This window comes from Pavona decussata, unplaced genomic scaffold (assembly GCF_977016875.1).
Source record: "Pavona decussata unplaced genomic scaffold, jaPavDecu1.1 SCAFFOLD_389, whole genome shotgun sequence".
Lineage (NCBI taxonomy): Eukaryota > Metazoa > Cnidaria > Anthozoa > Scleractinia > Agariciidae > Pavona > Pavona decussata.
The window spans coordinates 200,741-220,152 of NW_028145761.1; the positions used below are offsets into that span (position 1 = coordinate 200,741).

General features: G+C 39.1%; 2 protein-coding genes and 1 long non-coding RNA gene across 3 annotated transcripts in view; 1 reads left to right on the forward strand and 2 right to left on the reverse strand.

Moving 5' to 3' along the window:
* Nucleotides 1-4,030, reverse strand: LOC146451416 (uncharacterized). Its single transcript, XM_085099155.1, has 5 exons — nt 2,875-4,030; nt 1,470-2,720; nt 821-892; nt 492-560; nt 1-201 (listed from the first exon to the last, which is right to left on the reverse strand). The coding sequence occupies exons 1-5, from the start codon at nt 4,028-4,030 to the stop codon at nt 8-10; spliced, it is 2,742 nt and encodes a 913-aa protein (XP_084955281.1). The 3' UTR covers nt 1-7.
* LOC146451414 (uncharacterized) overlaps nt 1-19,412 on the forward strand; it is a 37,198-nt gene that overhangs the window by 13,054 nt on the left and 4,732 nt on the right. The window contains exons 6-12 of the mRNA XM_085099160.1: nt 6,333-6,429; nt 7,060-7,278; nt 9,327-9,703; nt 10,871-11,026; nt 11,982-12,092; nt 12,271-12,387; nt 18,895-18,985. Of these exons, the coding sequence (XP_084955286.1) occupies nt 6,333-6,429; nt 7,060-7,278; nt 9,327-9,703; nt 10,871-11,026; nt 11,982-12,092; nt 12,271-12,387; nt 18,895-18,985 (1,168 nt within the window). The remainder of the gene's footprint in view (nt 1-6,332; nt 6,430-7,059; nt 7,279-9,326; nt 9,704-10,870; nt 11,027-11,981; nt 12,093-12,270; nt 12,388-18,894; nt 18,986-19,412) is intronic.
* LOC146451417 (uncharacterized) lies at nt 4,092-5,645 on the reverse strand. Its single transcript, XR_014860038.1, has 2 exons — nt 5,441-5,645; nt 4,092-4,380 (listed from the first exon to the last, which is right to left on the reverse strand). It is a non-coding gene; the product is annotated as an uncharacterized LOC146451417 (long non-coding RNA).

Genomic DNA, 19,412 nt, shown 5'->3' on the forward strand with positions numbered 1-19,412 from the left:
TTAAAACCTATGGATGCTTTTCATGCCAAGTTATAATGGCTTTCAATGTTGTTCCAAATTCAGTAGCTCTTTGATAGGCTCTGGACATGGCCTCATTTGCCTGCTGGTCCCTACGCAGGATGTCTTCTTCTTCCCTTGATGGCTTGAACCTTTTCCTTGATGCACCAGAAAGCGTACGATCTCTTGTTTGGGCACTGGTTGCTGCAGTAAAAAATAAAACAAATAAATTATGTTTTTGATATAAACTTCATTTTCCTTTGTAGTTTGCCATGGTTATGTATGAGAACGAGTATGAAACAAAGGAAAAAAACATTTGACATTGAATTACAACACATTTCTACAGTCAAGTATCAGAGAAAAAGGAGCAATTAATATTTGCCATATTAAAGATACATTAAGAGATATTTCTTCGTTAAATTACAGGCATTTTGGGAAGCAATATGCACCACATGTCTTAGTATAGTTATAAGTAGCTTCTTTTTCATACTTACCCTGCATGGGTACAGGTGCTGTCAAATTAGGATCTCTATTGGATGTACTCCCCTCAGCAGTGAGATTACCTATAGCAGAAATGTGGCAAGAGTAATTTAAATAAAGTACAAAAGCAGAAATATGATAGTGATAATTATTATTTCTCATGTACTTTTGGTAAAAAAATGGTTTAGTTGTCTCTTGTGAAAGCTTGAGTTTGGTATTTAGAACATGTGTACATGTATCAGAAGACAGAACATTGAATACATTTAAAAGATTTTCAAAAAATCCATACATCTTATGATGTACCATAACATGCACTGTGTGTAGTTAGTGTTTTCACACTTACCCTGCAGGGGAACAGGAGCTGTCACATTCTGATCTTGACTGCTGGATCCACTGTCCACTGTAGCTGGATTCTCTATAGTAGAATACAGTATTAATAAAGTACACGAGCTAAACTATTCTACTGTAGTTTTCATACTTTTATTTTTAATTCAAAATGGTGTAGTTGTCTCTTGTCTGCCTGCCCTTTGTCCCAAAAATTAGTAATTATTGACTGATTCATGAACGTCACTGCTTGAAGTAATCCTGCAAGGAACTACATGTATTAAAGTATTATTTTAACTAAACAAGAAATAAAATAATGAAAGAGATAAATACATGTATATAATTTCTAACAAGTTCATTCAATAGAAAATTCTGGACATTAAATCAAGAATCTCTAGCCTCCTTTTCCCCATTTATGTCTGTTATAGTGAAAAAGAGTCATTTTATTGGTCTGTTAATATGACAAGCTTCTTCTCCAACTGTAAGAAACTAAAAATATGTTGGAGAAACCAACATTATTACTCACTGATCACAACGGATTAAGTAGGTGTACTCGATGATACTCTTGTCTTAAAACAACATGTACTGTACATGTATATTCTTCTGAAATTTTGGATGAGAGTTGGATAGAGGTTGACAACAAAGAAATACAATGTAGATGACCTAACCTTGCTGAGTTTGTGAGGTATCCTCTGCTGATCTAGAAGGTCCGGGCTGCTGGCCATCGTCACTTTCCTCAAAAGCAGTTAGGTGCAGGAAATGCTGAACACCCTGAATTTGGGGGACGAGTTTTTCAGATAGCTTTGCTTTGGAATCAGATCTTCTAAATGAAACCCCATAGGCTTTGCATAGCATCTGCACTTCACCCTTGGTGTATACCGAGGTTTGAAATATCTGCCCCTGTTGACTGATCATTGATTGAAGACGCAAATGTGAACTTCTTTTGTTGGCTGAGGTATCCCCCTTGATTGAGGCGACTGTAACCTTGCTTGACACCAAATCACTCTTCTTCTTTCTTTCCGCGACTTTTTTGCGATGTGCCTCCGTTTTTTGACGATGGAACTCCCTTCTAAATTCGCGCAAATATTCAGCAACTCCCATTTTTACATAGCGTGTGACAACTGCTGTAAAAAGTTGTGATGCCAACAAGCTGACATCTTCTGGAGGCACAAAGCAGTCAGTCTCAGTGAACATTCCTTTCCACTTTTCAAGAAGCTGATTGTTACTTAAAATACTTGTCAGTGCATTCTCCACCAGGCCCTCTTGATGCAAGGACATGCTCTTACTGTTCAACAAGTCCACTCTCATCTGCTCAAGGTCAAGCACCCACTCAAACATTTCATCGGAGATGTGTACAAGTGAACCTTTCTCATACTTCCTTGACAAAGTAACATCAAGTGTCTCTTTATATTTAGAATTCTGTTCAGCTGTACTACTTGTCCAAGTGAGCTGTGACAACAACTGAAGTTTTCCATACTCTGATTTGGCCTTAAGCCGGACATTTTGGTCAGTGGAATGAATGTTTGCTTTGAAGTACTCGCGACACCCATGCTTCACTTTGGCAATTGCCCAGCCTCCACAATATCTCACTTTGCCTTTGCCTTCATCAGACATTGCTCTTATGTCTCTTGCATACTCTGTAACAGCTGAAGACGATGGAATGCGCTCTCCGACAATGACTTTCAAAATGTGTGCATTAAGAGCAAGGATGATTTCTGTAATAGCATGATAATGATGCTCGTCCAGATGGGAAACAGGAATGTTTACAAGTTGAGCAAACTCTCTTTCTAAATCCTTTGATAAAAGAAGCTCATGCAAGTCAGCGAAGTGACAGGTAAACTCTTTCCTTTGCACTTTCTTGGTAACATTTTCTGAAACCTGCTTTCTGATTTCAGAAAAAAATTCGATTCCACTGTACACTTAGGAATATCTGTGTCTTTGGAAGAACATCATCTTGAATAAGAAGAGAGAGAATCCCATTCACACTTTGCTGAAGCCTTTCACTTGCTTCTGGCACTTTTGCTGAGGTGGTAGATATAAGGGAGGAAATGAATTCTACATGGTTGAACTCACTTGGAACTAAGTGGAGGTCAGCAGTCGTACGCATTCTGTCAAGTACTTCGGCAAGATCTAAGGTTTCGGGTTCATCCACTGCAGTAACTGATTCTAGATAGGAAGCAGCAACAGCATCAATTTCTTCCAAGTCCTTTTCACAGAATTCCTCGTCATCCGACGAGTACTCCAAGGAGAGAGGTAGTACACAGTCTGCAACAGATATCTTGACACGACAACACTTAAAGTCATTCTCTGTAGGGACACTGTTAACCCTTTCTAAGAAATCCAAGACTGTTTTTGGAACAGGAATAAGGCGATCCTTGTTGAAGCCTACCACACGCAATCTTTCCCTTTTTCTAACCCTGGACATGGCTACGTAGAGATGGCCAGGTGCGAATGCCTTGCCGCAGTAAACCTCTACTGCATCCAGAGTTTTCCCCTGTGATTTGTGAACAGTCATGGCCCACGCCAACTTTAGAGGCAGCTGCGTTCTTGTGCCTATTACTTTGGTTTGTTCCTTTTTGTCGTACACAGGCCAAGTGACTTGGTTTACAATTATCGTTTCTGCAGCAGTGGCTGGGAGGCCATTCACGAAAGACGATACTGTCCCTTGCACATCATTTTTGATGTTGTTATTGACATTATATATGAACATCACTTCTGCCCCAACCTTCAGTGCCAACTTTTCACGTGCGATAACACTTCTATTTATTTGTTTCTTGTCTCTCTTGTCATAGGCCTGAAAGACAACTTCTTCACCGGGGAGTGCATCTAATATGGACATGTTGGCATAATCCACATCTTCATTAAGGGGGAAGACCTTTGGAACAAATTGAATGCCAAGCTCTGCTGCATCCAGTGGCCTACTGAGGCTCCTAATAAGTTCAGCAGATTCATCGCTACAAGTTCCCCTAGAAAGTTCCCTAAGCATTTTGACAAAATCTTCATCATCTTGGGCCCGGAAATTTTCTTCTAGAATTATCTGATGAGGAAAAGTTGCATCCCAAGATGAACTTTCAAAGGCATACTTGCCTTCATCCAATGCATTGGCAACTGGGGGTAACTGTAAAAAGTCACCAAAAGCTACAACTTGAAGGCCCCCAAAGGCATAGTCACAGTTCCTTACATTCTGGGAGACATTTTGAAGTAAATCAAATGTTCGCTTGCTTAACATGGAGATTTCATCAATGAAAAGGACATCTGTTTCCCTCCATCTGGCCACACATTCTGCGTTGTTAAGCACATTCCTCAGTAACTCTTCCTTGGTGCCCCGACACTGTCCAAGACCCGCAAAGGAGTGTATTGTTCCAGCAGCACACTCTGTATACAATGTGCATGCAATTCCTGTTGTACAAGTGCAGGCAAATTTCACTTTTTTTCTGGGAAAGAACTTTCACAATATTTCTGGCAACAAATGTCTTTCCACATCCAGCAATTCCACCAAAATAGACATTGTGGCCATTGTTTACCAGGTCCACTATAAATTTTTGCTCGTCTGAGAGTCCTAAGAAGTTGACACCAGTACTAGAACAAACAAACAAAACACTTTGAAAATCCCCTTTAAGTAAATTTAAAGGTTCTAAATGTAACATGTTTTTAACGCAGATTATATGTGTCTATTGCCCACACAACAATAATACTCGATCATTCACTTCAACCAAGTACAATCTATTTTGTGTGCATGTGTCCACTGTGCAAGGCTAATAAAAGAAACTTACAAGGAGCCTGAAGGTCACCTGGGTCACCTTCACAAGGCTGATCACTGAGAAAGATCACAAGAAGCCAAAAGATTTCATACCATGCTCAAGTGATTTTGATAGTATCTGGTTGCTCAAAAGGCGAAAGTTACTGCATGAGGCACCCGCACACCCTTAGAGCACAGCGATAAATTCTTACAATATAAAATGAGACTACAATTAAAGATAATATAAAATGCATTGTATTTATATGCAGAGTGGCCATACACTGTAGTTGTCTTGGCTTTCAAGTTGGCCACTGCCACTGTCAAGCTGTCATAAACTGTTTTTATGACAGATTTATTTAATGTGCTAGACTGATTCCACGTGATATGTGCGTGGTTTTGTACCAAACTGAAAGTATAACTTCACGTTATAAGATGGCTAAAAAGCAAGGACATAAAAAAAAGATTTGGAGAAAAACCTTTCATGTTGAAATCAGTATTCTGTTTATCACGTATAACTGGTATAGCAAATACAAATCTGTCATAAACACTAAAGGTTTGATGAACTTTGGAACATACCATTTATCCCGAGCTTTCCCAATCTTCAGACTGAAAGAGAGCACCTCACTATAAACAAGGCCTGTCGGAATATTTCCTCAAAGATTGCTACAAAACTCTGAACATCTCCGATTCAGTTTTCAAAGGTGCCGAAGAAGATGACTGGTCATTCATTAAAAGTTAAAATAAGTTATCGTATGTACTAAATCCAAGATATATCATCACTTGGGGCAACTAGCAATGTGTCTGAGTTTCTCTTCGATTTTAAAATATGAAGTTTCGAGAACAAATGTAAACTAAAGCTGATATAAGCTTAAATCACCTGAACAAAGAATACTTTCTCACCTTTCTTCCATTGATCGAACAGTCGCTTGTCTTCCTGATACCTTTTTCCAAGTTAAACTTCACGACGAAACCCACAAATTGCTACATTATGAATCCAAAAACTGTAAAAATCACGTTTCACGAGCTACAGCGAATATATTCAATCTTTCTTTCAATAATCCTCGTATACGTTCGCACCATCGAAACACGCGAAAGCGACTCGAAATGCGCATGAGCGACCCGTCCTCTTACGGCTTCCGAGGCCTGGACCCAAGCCTTTAGCAGCCCAAACCACTTCCTGTCTTGCGCAGTCGTGCTACGATCTCGAGGTACACGTCATTTCCGTCACCAGCTCTTGCGGTACACATAGCACGAAGGCGGTTCATCGAGTACCACATTTCGGTCCACGAAAACACCTCTTTCCCTCAACCTTTGTATTACAAATAATAGTTTACGCTTAGAAAATTGAGGAAACATTCAGAAAATGAAAAATTAGCGGATTTGATGCATTTTTAATGAAGCTATGGACTTGCAAAAAAACCCTCCAAATTAGTTTCTTCCCTTGCCTTTATTTATTACTTTCGCAGCTTTAGACGACTGCGGTCGGCTAGTCAGCGGTCAACGCGTTTCAAAATTATGGCGGTCCGGCCATCGAATCGTTCTGGGAGCAAAACGGTACGGCGAAAACAAAGTAATCGTGCTCGCAAATGTTTTTTTTTTTTTTTTTTTAACCGAGAGAATTTACGCAACAGAGCATTTCAAAGAGGTAAGACGTTTTTTATTTATTAATTCAAAAGGAACTCCTCTGCTCCCTGTGGTGGTTTTTGCTCGAATAGCACATAAAAGCTCTTATTACAATTTACATCACTAATATCTCAAACCCCAAAAATGAAACAATTCTGTTCAATTTTAGCACACATCCACAATGGAAACAGAAATTTGTTTGAAACACTATAACAGTGATGTAAACAACAAAGACGCCATCCAAGTAGATTACGTGGTTATTGGAGGTACGTAAAATCAGTTGTCAATGAAGACCAAGCAAAAATTTATGTATATTGTCCAACAGTTGTTATCTGGATACTTCTTTAGGTATAAAAAAAAGGACAAAGCCTGCTTAGGCTAAGACAAATTCTCATTGACGTTATCTTTTTATGAGAAGGATACAAATTTTAATTCACGAATGAAAATCTATCCGTTCTTCGACCCACACTTACAGTGTTGAGCCCGTGTACCCAAATCGGTTATGTTGTTTTTTGGAGAAGTGGTGGGAAAGTACTATGTTATTGGCAGAAGATAGCACGGCTTTATGGTCGGATCATAATAAACTAGAAATGAATGGCATATACATTGAAATATTTTTCCAAGCCCTTTCATCACCATTGCAAATACAAACATAGCATATATGACACTAATAATAATACCCTTATACACGTCTCCATGTTGAGGGGGTCGGAAGGAATGTATTATGGCCTTTGAGCGTTTCGGGATTTGATATCTGCCATAATACCAAGCCAGCTACTTGCGATGTTTTATATTCATCCTTCCTAGACCCAATTTCAAATCTACACGCTCTCCTACTGCTTCCAACCGGATGTTCTACTTTCTCGTAACATTCCTTCCTTTGCACATATTTCTAGACTTGGATCCATGTTTAGACGTCACGTGCGATTACCACTGTCTTTGTAAGGCTTTTGGGCCTTCCGATGCTCGCTGTGTCAGTGTTGAGAACTGTCCCTCATTTCAAGAACCAATATGTTCCTCAAATGGTACGACTTATGACAACAAGTGCCTGTTTGAACAGGAAATGTGTTTGCTGCAACTGAATTTTACAGTACAACATCCTGGCAGCTGTGAAGGTATGCTTAGTTACATATAGGTTGAATTCTAGATACGTCTTCGAAGACTTCCGGCATGAACATGATGCAGACAAAGAATAAGCAATTGTAACAACGTATGCTGCATTATACTCTTTTAAAAGATGCAGATCGGGGCACTAATATTACTAAACTGACGTGTTTCATGATTCAGAGGAAAGATGTTATACTTCGACAAACTCACAACTCTGAAGTTCGTCTAAAGGCTGTCTTGAATTAATTCAAAAGTAAATTAATAGCTAAAAAATTCAAACTCCCACAAACTTAAGAATTCATACAGTATGTAAACGCAAACTAGTAAGCAAAAGAACAGCATAATCTACATATAAAAGCAGTGATGTTTACATCAAAACAAGGTCACCCTCAGCCTCACTTCCAATCCAAGGTCAAGTCACTAAGCACACGCGCATAATTGGCTTGTTAACACCGACGGAAATGGTGCCACGGCAAGAGTAGTCCTTCTTGATTTCCGTAAGGCCTTTGACCTTATCGATCACAGTGTTCTTGTTCAAAAACTAACAACATATGATATTCCGAATAAAGTCAAAGGTTGGATCGTTGACTTCTTGATGGACCGGAGACAAAGAGTTAAACTTGCTCAGGATTGTCACTCTGAATGGCGCCCTGTGCCATCCGGTGTCCCCCAGGGAACAAAATTAGGCCCCTGGTTATTTCTTGTCATGATTAATGAATTGGACACACCAGTTGACATGTGGAAATACGTGGATGATACATCTTGTTCCGAAATAGTTACAAAGGGTAGTGAGAGCAAACTCCAAGAAGCTGTGGATGACCTTTCGAGACAAGCGAGTCTCGATGGGTTCCAATTGAATGAGGCCAAGTGCAAAGAACTCTGAATTGGTTACTCCAATAGCAACCACGATTTTGAACCCCTAGTCCTAAATGGCAAACCCCTTGAATTAGTCACCAGTGCCAAATTGCTAGGCGACCATTAGCCACGACCTAAAGTGGAACATGCACAGCTCTGAACTAATTAGAAAATGTTCCTCTCGTCTCTACTTTTTACGTCAACTCAAGAGATCCGGAGTGGCACCAAGTGAACTGGTGCAATTCTATGTGACATGTATTAGGCCCGTCCTGGAATACGCAAGTCCTGTATTCCATCGTTCTCTACCAAACTACATTAGTGTACATTTGGAACGGATCCAAAGAAGGGCATCCATAATCATCTATCCTGACCTGTCATATAGTGTAGCACTAGAAACAGGTGGCCTACCGAAACTTCATGAGAGGAGAGAAAAGATTTCAATCGATCTGTTTGACGAGATGGTCTGTAACCCACCCACAGTCTCCATAGCCTCCTCCCTCAAAGGAAGAATTGTAAATATGCACTGAGACGCAAAAGTGATTTCACTCTCCCCCTATGTAAGACCGAGCGTTTGAAGAACAGTTTTATTTTTAGCCATGTCTATAAGATGTAGATATTTTCTTTTTTCCTCTTTGTTATTATATTTTTAGCCATGTTTTTAAGATGTAGATAATTTTCTTATTTTCTCTTTGTAAATTTGTAAATATCCCGTAATTCAGCTTATGGCTGCAATGGTGTGTTTTATAATAAAGTATCTATCTATCTCACACAACTGTAAAATGGTCTATTCTCTATAAATTCAGAAACCAAATTGACCGACTTGGCTGGATCGGAATTTAGACGCAAAGAAGGGCGTGATGGCGAAAAAACAAAAAAACAAAAACAAACAAACAAAAAAAAAAAAAAAAACGGGCATAAAGGCCGGAACTGAAGGGTTCATTGTGGACGTGCGTACAAAGCATGCGTTTGGAAAAACCATATAAATCTTAGTAGATTACTATTTCTTTTAATTTAAAGTAAGAATATATATATTTTGTCCTCCAATGAAGCATTTCAAAGTTCCACTTATGTTTACATGGCAACTCGCAATTACACCCTTTTATGTCTCACATTTCTTTTTTCATTTCTAGTCATTTGGTCTGATATACATTTGTTTACAATTAGTCACTTATCCTGATTTACGTTTTTATCATTATATCAGGATTTCCATTTCAACGCGGTCGTCGTCACATGCCACACATTCCATCACTGGGGTACTCCCATTGTGAAGTAATCCATTTCCAACCTTACGTTTTCTATCCTGACAAACCCATTGATGTGCAGATTACTGTCAATCACATTGACACCAGTGACAAGTCCTTTGTCCATGATGCCGCAGTTTCTTGGGTTGAACACGTAAATTACCATCAATTTACTGCCTGTGTGATGGCAGCAGGTTTCAACGAACGCAAATCTAGTGCTAACGTGACAGTTGACTGGATGGGTTATCAGGGAGCTCCAGTTGGTGGTGTTAGTGGAGAGGTGCGCATATCACAGTGGTGGACTGGAACGACTTGTGAGACTGTGAATTTTCCGTCGGTAAGTGATTTGTTTGTTTCGTTTCCTTTAGTTTTTTTTCCTTACTATAGGGTGGGGGGAGTGTTGGGGGGTTGCTGTTTTCAAGTAGTCAGAAGTGCACATTTAACCATATCTAGACCTGGCTTTCCTTTGTTTTTAGTGGGCGGAGTGAGGGTCTGGGCGGATTCCTCGCCCGCCTTATTAAAGTTACGACAGTGACACTTGTAGGATAGATAGTTCGTCATAAAATGTTTCATTTAAGGTCCACAACGTTAATTGGCCACGTCATATGACGAGTTAATTTTGTCATGATTTTCGGTGGCAACCATCATGGATGCGCCATCTTGGATCTCTGAACTTGCAAAAGGCGCCGAAATTGAAATAAAGAGGTAGTCAAAACTAACACAGGAACACTATTATGAGCTAAACCAGAAACAAAATACGTATACGGTACATGAGAAAAAAAATAAACCTTTCTTCACCTTAAAACGGAAATGTTTATTTTCTCAAAAAAAAAAACAAAACAAAACAAAACAACAACAACAAAACAAAAAAAAAACCAACAAAAAAACCATCTGACTTGGTTACCATAGTATTATCAAAATGAATGAACATTAACCTACCACATCAGATGTTTTCCAGATGAATTTCTGATTAATTCCAGAAGAGTAAGGGCGTTTGCTCAAACACTATAAAAATTTATTTGATTATAAAGTCGACGTGGTGGCCAGGCCAGAGTCACACGATAGATTTCTTAAATTATATTTTCACAACTGAGACTTTCGTATGCGACATTAATTAACCTGGCTCGAGTATTTAGACTACTGGGCCAGGTTGCTCGAAAATCGATTAACGCTAATCCACGATTAAAAGTTAACCGAGGTTTTCATCTCGGTCACTAAAAATGATCTTAAAGGCTCATTTTAAGCTAATGGTAAAGAAAGGTCTAAGGTAAGACTTAGGGACAAAACTATTTTGGACGAATCCTTATGGATAAGTAAATACACTCGAATCAAAGTTCACGTTAACCCAGGATTAGCTTAATCGGGCTTTGAACAACTGGGCCCTGGTGTGAGTTATATTGATACGATGCACTAAACTATAAACGACTTTTGCGTTAAGGTAGCATCGGCATAACTAAGCCGCATAATTATTATTCTACCTTTTATTTTTTACTTTAATCTACAGGGTAAGTTTTCAAAGAAACCTTACGTTTTTGTTACCGCGGCACACCACCATGCTGATGCTGCCAGTGTTTGGTTGGAGGACCTCTCCCAATCTTCACTGAAAATATGTCTGAGGGAACTGCAAAATTACGCAGGCGCTCATGAAGATATTTACGTGGTAAGCACATACAGATTTGTGTTGTTTGCCATGCTTTTATGTTTTGATTTAACCCAATTCATTGGCGCCACATACGGCATCCTTACCGACTGGACAGAGGATAAGAAGAAATTATTTTCAGCCAGTCAATGGTAATACATTTATAATGGTAATACATTTATATACCGCATTTTCTATTCATGTATATTCAAATGCGGTTTACATCAGCATATGTCCATTAGCGACCTCATCCTATCCTCCCAACCCATGAAATCATGAAACAGAACAAAGACCAGACCAGCACACCGGGAACTCCATGCCCTACTCTTTACGATTAGTGTCTGGGTTCTTTAACGTCCCACAGGGTTATGAACATTGAAGTGTTGTGAGACGGGGCCTACGGTTTATCGTCCTTATCCGAGAAGACTAGAAAGTCTAACCATTTGCAGATGTCATTACAAAGGCAGCACTTTCTCCTCAGTTATTTAAAGACCCTGAGTGTTGGTCCGGCCGGGGTTTGAACCCACGACCTCCCGCACGGTAGTCCGATGCTCGGTTAGTCAAAAGTCCTTTTACTGAGTTTTCATAAGATTACCTGAAAAATCCCTTTCAAGAACACAATATTAACACTTTAATAAGCTAAAGGGCATCGAAAACATGTACAATAACTAAATTATCAGTTAATTATACTTTATGTGGATTTTTCAAAACCTCCCATGCATCGTTTTAAATGGAAAATATTATATCTACGGGATGTGGCGTAAACATATTAAGCTTTCTTGAACTCTCCCATTTCTACATACACCATTTAGAAAACCAAATCAGCTATGGTCTACTTCTCTTTAGTCTAACATTAAGTCAGCCTTGACCCTAACTGCCATTGTATATGGTAACGTCACGCGCCCAGTGACACTATAGTTACTTTTTCATTTTTTTTTTTTTTTCCATAAGATTTTTGTCCACCTATTTTCTCTAGAGCTGGTTGGCGTTTTCCTCACTTCACAAGCCTCTCTTCTCGGAACACAGTTCAGTTTATTTTGCAAACTCTCAGCCTCCTCCTGCAGATTTTAATAATGCCTTCTGCAAGGTCAGTTCACTTCGTTTTTAGTTCAAACTGCAACGTTCTGCCGTAGAGAAAAGAGCATGTTTTCTTTTTGGGCGTATGTATCCTTGACATCCGTAGGATCACCAACTTCAAAGTGAATTATATTGATTAGTTTGAGAGTGAATGTAGTCCTGTTCTAACCACTGCGACTTTTTCATAGGACATACACTTCACTAAAGTATATCAAAATGCTCCGAGCGTTTTCGTTTCATCAAACCATTCCTCAAGTGGTGGAAATCAAGATCCTATGCACAATTCCATAACAGCTTGGGTGGAGGTAGGTCAACCGCTTCAATCTATACTAGATATGTTCACCTCACCTGTTAGAGATATCACTAGCTGTTAGAAATCCATTTGAAAATAGAGAGAATTTACCAGGGAGGTTTATGATTCATAAACACATTTTACAATGTAACATGACTTTTCTAGGCTTTGATGATAATCAACATTTTAAGAGTGGATGTCTGTAAATATCAACCAGAGGTGTGCAATAGCGAAAAATTCAAAATTCTCAAAAAAATTCACAACATAGCCCACAGTAAACTATTGTAAGAAATACATGTTTTACTTCGATCCAACAATTATTTTTGATGTGAGGCTATGATCTTGAATTCACCGCTCCTAAACCGGGTTTTCGGTGTCTGACACCACATGTTGCGAAAACCCTGTTTTAAAAATCAAACCAGTTTTGTTCAAAAACGAAAAACATTCAGTCTGATAAAGTACATAATTATAGACATCATGAATGGTATGTTACTCATCTGAAGTGAAAATTAAATATTTAGCAGATTTTTTAATAGTTACAATTTTTTAAGCGATTTCTTGTGATGCCAAATTGACAAATTTGGGAGGCTAAAATCATTAACTGGTACTTGGTATTGAGTATAAAGATTTACACCACGTGAAATAGCATTATTTCTTCTATAAAATCCGCTTTCAAAACTATGGGAAACGCAGAAGCAAATTTTTGAGGCCGCGAATTACAAGTAATACTTTAATGAAATTTGAGCTTTTCTGTCACCACATTCCGATGCTAAAAATCAGATAAACACAACATGATAACGTTTCAAACAGCAATAGTTGTGGTTACACACACCTTGGGTTTGGGGCCTTCCGGAGGGTAAATGGCTTGGGTTCGGTTTAGCTCAGGTTTCATGTTACCCCTGTGGATGCGGTTACACAGTAAAAGAACTCCCCTCAGGGTAAAATATAATTAGATTCGGTTAACGACCAGCTACTGCGCTTGTTGCAATCGTCACTTCTGTTCGAGGTTTCACTTGTTTGACTTGGACTAGCACTGTCCCTGTCTGGTTCAAACTGAAGGTGATTGTTAGTACCGGGCAACGGGTTCTGATATATCGCGTAGGGATTTAGCATCGCTGGATAGTGCGGTAGAGGTTGATTTTAAGCTCTGCCAACATCATAGAGGGGATTACCGGTATTTATCTCAAAGAAATACCCGTTATAGTAGGGATCTTCGTTTTGACTAGCATTCAGTGATGCACGAAACCCTGCCATGTCACCTTGTGCTACCAGTAAGCCCGAAATTAGCCAAGCGTATCAGAGGTCAAATCAGAGCATAGCAGGCGATTTCCTGTGTTAGCTACGTTCTGCATGATGATTGGCCAAGCCACCTCAGGGAGCAGATAAACCGTACTTTTCAGTTCAGAAACTGCCATGGGAAATTCTTTTGTTCTCTTTGATGTTTCCAAGGAAATAACCCAAATGCAGTTTCGGTCTGGGAAAAGCGGTTACAAACGAAAACATTCTTACCTTTGGGAAAATGCTAGTTACCCATGGGTAAAAGGGCTAGTATAACCACAACTAATGGTTTATTAATTCTTACTACAGGGCACTGCCTGTGCATGACCTATGCTTATAACACTGTTTTCCTTGGTTTTCTATCTTTAAGGGTCAGTGTCAAAAGATTTTAGCGGAGTTCAAAAGCCGTACACGGGTCAGTTTCGGTCGCAACACTAGTAAATATGGAATAAAATGAAACCAGGACTTCTTTCATTCAATCTTACTTTGAAAAAAAAAATGGAGCAAATAGCTAAGAGTGCTATGTAATTCATACCTTTGAGCGGTCACATTGGATGTTTAAGAAATATGGGACATCTATAGGAAACATCGTAACACTTTAGGCCGTTTTATACATTTGGTCACAAAGATTGTGTTACATACATTCCACCGGTAGACCGCTGACCTTGCACTTACGTGCGCCCTTGTCCTCGTCCAGCTAGACCCCAAAGACAATTAATTATATAATCAATTCAAACCGAGGTTACGGTTTTGGGTTATCACAATTTTATCTGGTTGCGTCTACACTCGCGCAGTTGTCTTAATTTTTGGTAAGGTTTTTCAAATTTTAGTCTAACGTAGCCTGCGAATACAGCGGCCTCTCATAGCTCCCGTCCCCGAGGGGCGTTTCGCGAAACGGCCCTCGGGGGCCGGGAGCGATGAGAGGCGGCTGTATTCGCAAGCTACCATAAATTCTATTCAGGGAGAGTTAAAAGCAATGTCACTGTCTAGTTCATCTGGATAAGACCCAATTTTCAATTTATTGTTCACAGAAATTGTCTGTTGTATGATACGTTTTTATACGATAAAAGATAGTTCATCCGTCAGTATTAATTAAATGGAATTTGAGCAGACAAAATATGGGTTTTTTTTGGCCTTAATGGCTCAAAGTAAGAACACGATCCAACAGGATCATGTTGCCTGAATATATGGTGCTATGCTCTGAATTTTTAGAGTACTTGCGAAAGTTGACAGCCACTAATATCGAGGTCATCTTGTGGATAAGTCTAGATTGCACAAACGGTGATGCTCCGATCTCTCTTCGTTTGCTTGAAACGTTTAGCTGCCCACTTTGGTAGGACCAGCGCAGAATCGGTTTTGGCAGCGCCGTCTGATGCCATAAGGTTCTCGATGTCTTGGGCAAATAGACCTGATTAGATGCATATGGCTGTCATCGATTTTGAAGATACCAAGGGAAATTTTGCGCTGAAGTTTAGTCAGTTTGTTATGTCACTTTGTAGAACTGGCTTTACAGCCAAAGGAATGAGCTGTGACGTCCAGGCTGTGAAACCCTGGCACTCTTTCTGACAAAAATTGCTCCCCCTACGCTCCTTCCTTATTCCTGCTGACAATGTACTGCGGTCGACTGTAGCAGGTGTAAGTCGTACTGCAGGAAATATTGGGGAAAATAGGAATGACAGTGGTGTTTCCTCGCTCTTACCCCGCCGCCTACCCCTCAACCTCCCCATTCTTTACGCCAGGAGACTGTAACAGTGACAAAGCACACAGCCAAATATCTTTAAAAAAAAAATCACTAAAAATCGTAAATGTATGTGGATGTAATAACCAGTAATTCAGAATCAAATTGCAAGCGTTATTAAAGGTAATTCTTATTTAAGCTCTTGAGTTTTGCGTTACAGTAATCCGATACCTGCTCTGCCAACGTGAAGCTCCGCCTCAGTTTTCACTATTCAGTCAGCAAACCCCGTGGCCCTTAGATAGTTTCGAATGTCTGTGCCACAATCTCTGATTGGAATACATTGGGTATTCGCTGGATTTCCAACACTTTGTCCACATTGTCCTCCAACAATCGAAGAATACTCACACGATACCATTTCGGCTCAATTTGTTTAAACGCCGTGAAACCAGAATCGAGCATGAAAGTTGGATTGCTGAGCAAAATAAACAAGATGCCTATACTGGCATTTACGTGTGATGCCCCTTGATTCTTATAATTGTATGCTTCGCAGACTATCCTAGCTAATGGAATATTTTGAGTCACAAAGATAGCGTTATGTTGTTTCCCTTGTGTTACGCGTCTTATCGTTATACCGGAATTTCTATCACAATAACGTGGCCTGACTCACGTTTCTGGTTATGTAAATAAAAGTGTAAGATTACAAATTGTTTTCGTTTCACCAAAAAAAAAAAAAAACAGAAAGAAAACAGGCAAAAAGCTTTCCTAAATGAAAACTTTTAGTACAAATGGACAATCAAGCCTTTAATCTTTTTGTAAAGTGGATTTCCAGTTGCGTTTGAGCATCAATTCGACAAAGTGATGCGATCTGCGTTTTAGCTTAATACCAATGACCTTTCCCCCGCATATTCTGGATGGTTCTACAACTGTCAAACATAAGCATGATTCCTTCGCCTTGAACTCTCCGATTTCCACTGTTTTTACTGTCGAGTGTTTCTTAGAAGTTATTCTTTCGATTTACCGCTTCAAAAGGGTTAATTTTCTTTTTGAAAACGGCACATTGGAATCTAAAACATTAAAACAATATGGCCACGCCACTAAATTAAAGCCTTTTCAGTTCCACCGAGAGACCACTAAGACCTGAATAATCACAATAGTAATTAACTCCCCTCCGATCCCTCCTGACCTACACTAAGATATTGCATTCTGATTGGACCGTTTTTGTTAAAGACAATAAGGACAATAGGAGACAAAAAGATCCCCTCTAAGAGAAAACTGAATTTGATACATCTAAAACGAGTTAATAATTAAAAGATGCGCATTTGTGGATACAAACGGCCCCCATTTTATAACGTGGGTTGCACAGGCATCCCACGTAACAAACTGAAGCGATTTGAATACCAACGTGGGCTAACTGCACGTTTAGAAAGTTCAGTGACAGAAAATACAGCTCACAAGTAAATCGCAGTTACAGTTTGTATCGAAGCAGCAGTGAAAAATTACCCTTGGCATGCGCCCGGAGGGTACCCTGCGAGCAGAGGCCCTTCGATCCTCCTAGATAAGTCGAAATGCCTCTGCTCGCAGGGTATCCTTGGGGGTGAACCTTTATATAAAAATTGACGGGGGTGATCGTAGCTGTCAAATGTATAGCGGTACCTTTTAGCCAGTTTTAGGGTATTAAGCGAAAACATATAAGAGAAAATTATTATAAATGTCAGTCAACTGTCACTTAGCGTATTCATTTTAGAGTTGGTACCACTATGTGGGAAAATTGTACAGACCACGGCTACAAAACAAATTCTGGTACCTTTTAGTGGTACTTTTCAAAATTTATGACGATCAACTCGTCAATTTGATATGGGAGTCCCCCTCCCCCTGGGGGCAAGTGGTCTGTGCAAGCTGTAACGCAATCTCTGCCGTTAAACGTATTTTTAAGCCGCGGTAAAATGCGTATATCGTTCATGATTGATGTGATGATTTCTACAATGTACAGAAAGCTCGTTCAAAAGGTATGAATTACGTAGCACTTGTAGCTATTGTTCCATTTGTTCTAAAGTAAGATTCAATGCAAAACATTCTGGTCCGAATTTAAAACATTGACTACGTAAACTGACCTTTGGGACCTTTATACGCTTTTGAGCTCGGGGTCTAATAAAACTGCTACAATCTTTTGTGCCTGCCCGAAATGATCAAAAACCATGGAAAGTAATATTATGAACGTGGGCCAAAACCTATAGCAAGTACCAACAGACAATTGTTGTTTGAAACGTTTTCATGTTGTGTTTATCTGAGTTTTAGCATCGGAATGCCGAGACAGAAAAGCGTGTACGGCTTTTGAACTCCGCTAAAATCCTTTGACACTGTCCCTAAAAGTTAGAAAACCAAGGAAAATAGTCTTAGAAGTATATGTCATGTACAGGCAGTGCTCTGTAGCAAGAAACAATAAATTATTGTTGTTTGAAACGTTATCATGTTGTGTTTATCTGAGTTTTAGCATCGGAATGCCGTGACAGAAAAGCTCAAATTTCACTAAAGTAGTTCTTGTAACTCGCGGCCTCAAAAATTGCCTTCGTGTTGCCCATAGTTTTGAGAGCGGATTTTTTAAGAAGAAATGATGCTCTTTCACGTGGTGTAAATCTTTATCCTCAACGCCATGTACCAGTTTATGATTTTAGCCTCGCAAATTTGTCAATTTGGCATCACAAGAAATCGCTTAGAAACTTGTAAATATTGAAAAATCTGCTAAATATTTAATTTTCACTTCAGATGAGTAACATACTATTCATGATGTCTATAATTATGTACTTTATCAGACTGAATGTTTTTCGTTTTGGAACGAAACTAGTTTGATTTTTAAAACAAGGTCTTCGCAACATGTGGTGTCAGACACCGAAAACCCGGTTCAGGAGCGGTGAATTCAAGATCATAGCCTCACATTAAAAATAATTATCGGATCGAAGTAAAACATGTATTTCTTGCAATAGTTTACCGTGGGCAATGTTGTGAATTTTTTTGAGAATTTTGAATTTTTCGCTCTTGCACACCTCTGCTGGTTGATATTTACAGACATCCGCTCTTAAGCTTTCGCAGTGGTCTATGTTGCCGCTTCCGGACACCAATGGACAGTCAAGTAGAGGGGCCATTGCTATAGATTTTAATTATCATATTTTCAACAGCGTAAGAATGCTCACGTGGCATGATCGATAAAGATTCGATCGAGGTCATAAACTGAGTGAGACACTTTTTCAAAAAACAAAAGTAACTCTGTGCTGAAAAACAGTATAGCAATCTGTGAGTCAACTATTTAAATAATATACCATTCAAAGAGCTCGGGTCTACCTCTCTAAATACACGATATTTGTTTTTTCGTTTGTTTAAACTGCATCCGTGGCACCAATTATATTTTAGGTAACTTTCTGTAACTTGCTCAATTACGAACGATCACAAATCTCTAAGTTTTTGTCGCACAAATTAGGCATGTACAAGGTTGTGATAAGATAAGGCGAAGTCTAGGGAACAAACAAGAAAAGCATAGAACATGTCATACGAGTTTGTGCTTTTTTACAGTACATCAACACCACAGGAGCTCGAGTATGTGTAAAGGAATTGTATGTGTCAAAGTATGACCCGCTCTCCATATCATACACTGTCCTGTCAGGTAAGAGTACAAAATACTACTTTTTTGTTTGTTTGTTTGTTTGTTTGTTTGTTTGTTTTACGTACTAGTAATCAATCATTTCACGAAAGAAGACTAATAATTGTTCACTGTATTAATAAAAAAAAATGAGTAATGTGAAAATATACAGATTAATGAAGAAGTAAATTCTAAACCAAATTGGGCTAACCAATGTAAATATGTATATTTTATTACTCTTGTTTTAGGACAGTATGGAGTGAGGGTGGGGGAGGGGGGGATTCTGTTAGGGTGTTCTCTGATTTTTTTCTAGAATTTTCGTAGATGTTTGTTTATTAGAACTATTTTGGTTAAATTTCGTAACTATTTGTTTCCATAATCACGATATATATTGTAATAGAGACCGAGACAACAACTTTTAACCAACAATGCCATCTGTGTATTTAATGAC

Coding starts and splice junctions, on each gene's coding strand:
- LOC146451416 (XM_085099155.1), bottom strand. CDS start 4,030: ATGTTAAGCAAGCGAACATTTGATTTACTTCAAAATGTCTCCCAGAAT. Junction 2,721..2,874: donor TGACCTCCACTTAGTTCCAA/GTGAGTTCAACC, acceptor GATATTCCTAAG/TGTACAGTGGAATCGAATTT. Junction 202..491: donor AGCACCTGTACCCATGCAGG/GTAAGTATGAAA, acceptor TTTTTACTGCAG/CAACCAGTGCCCAAACAAGA.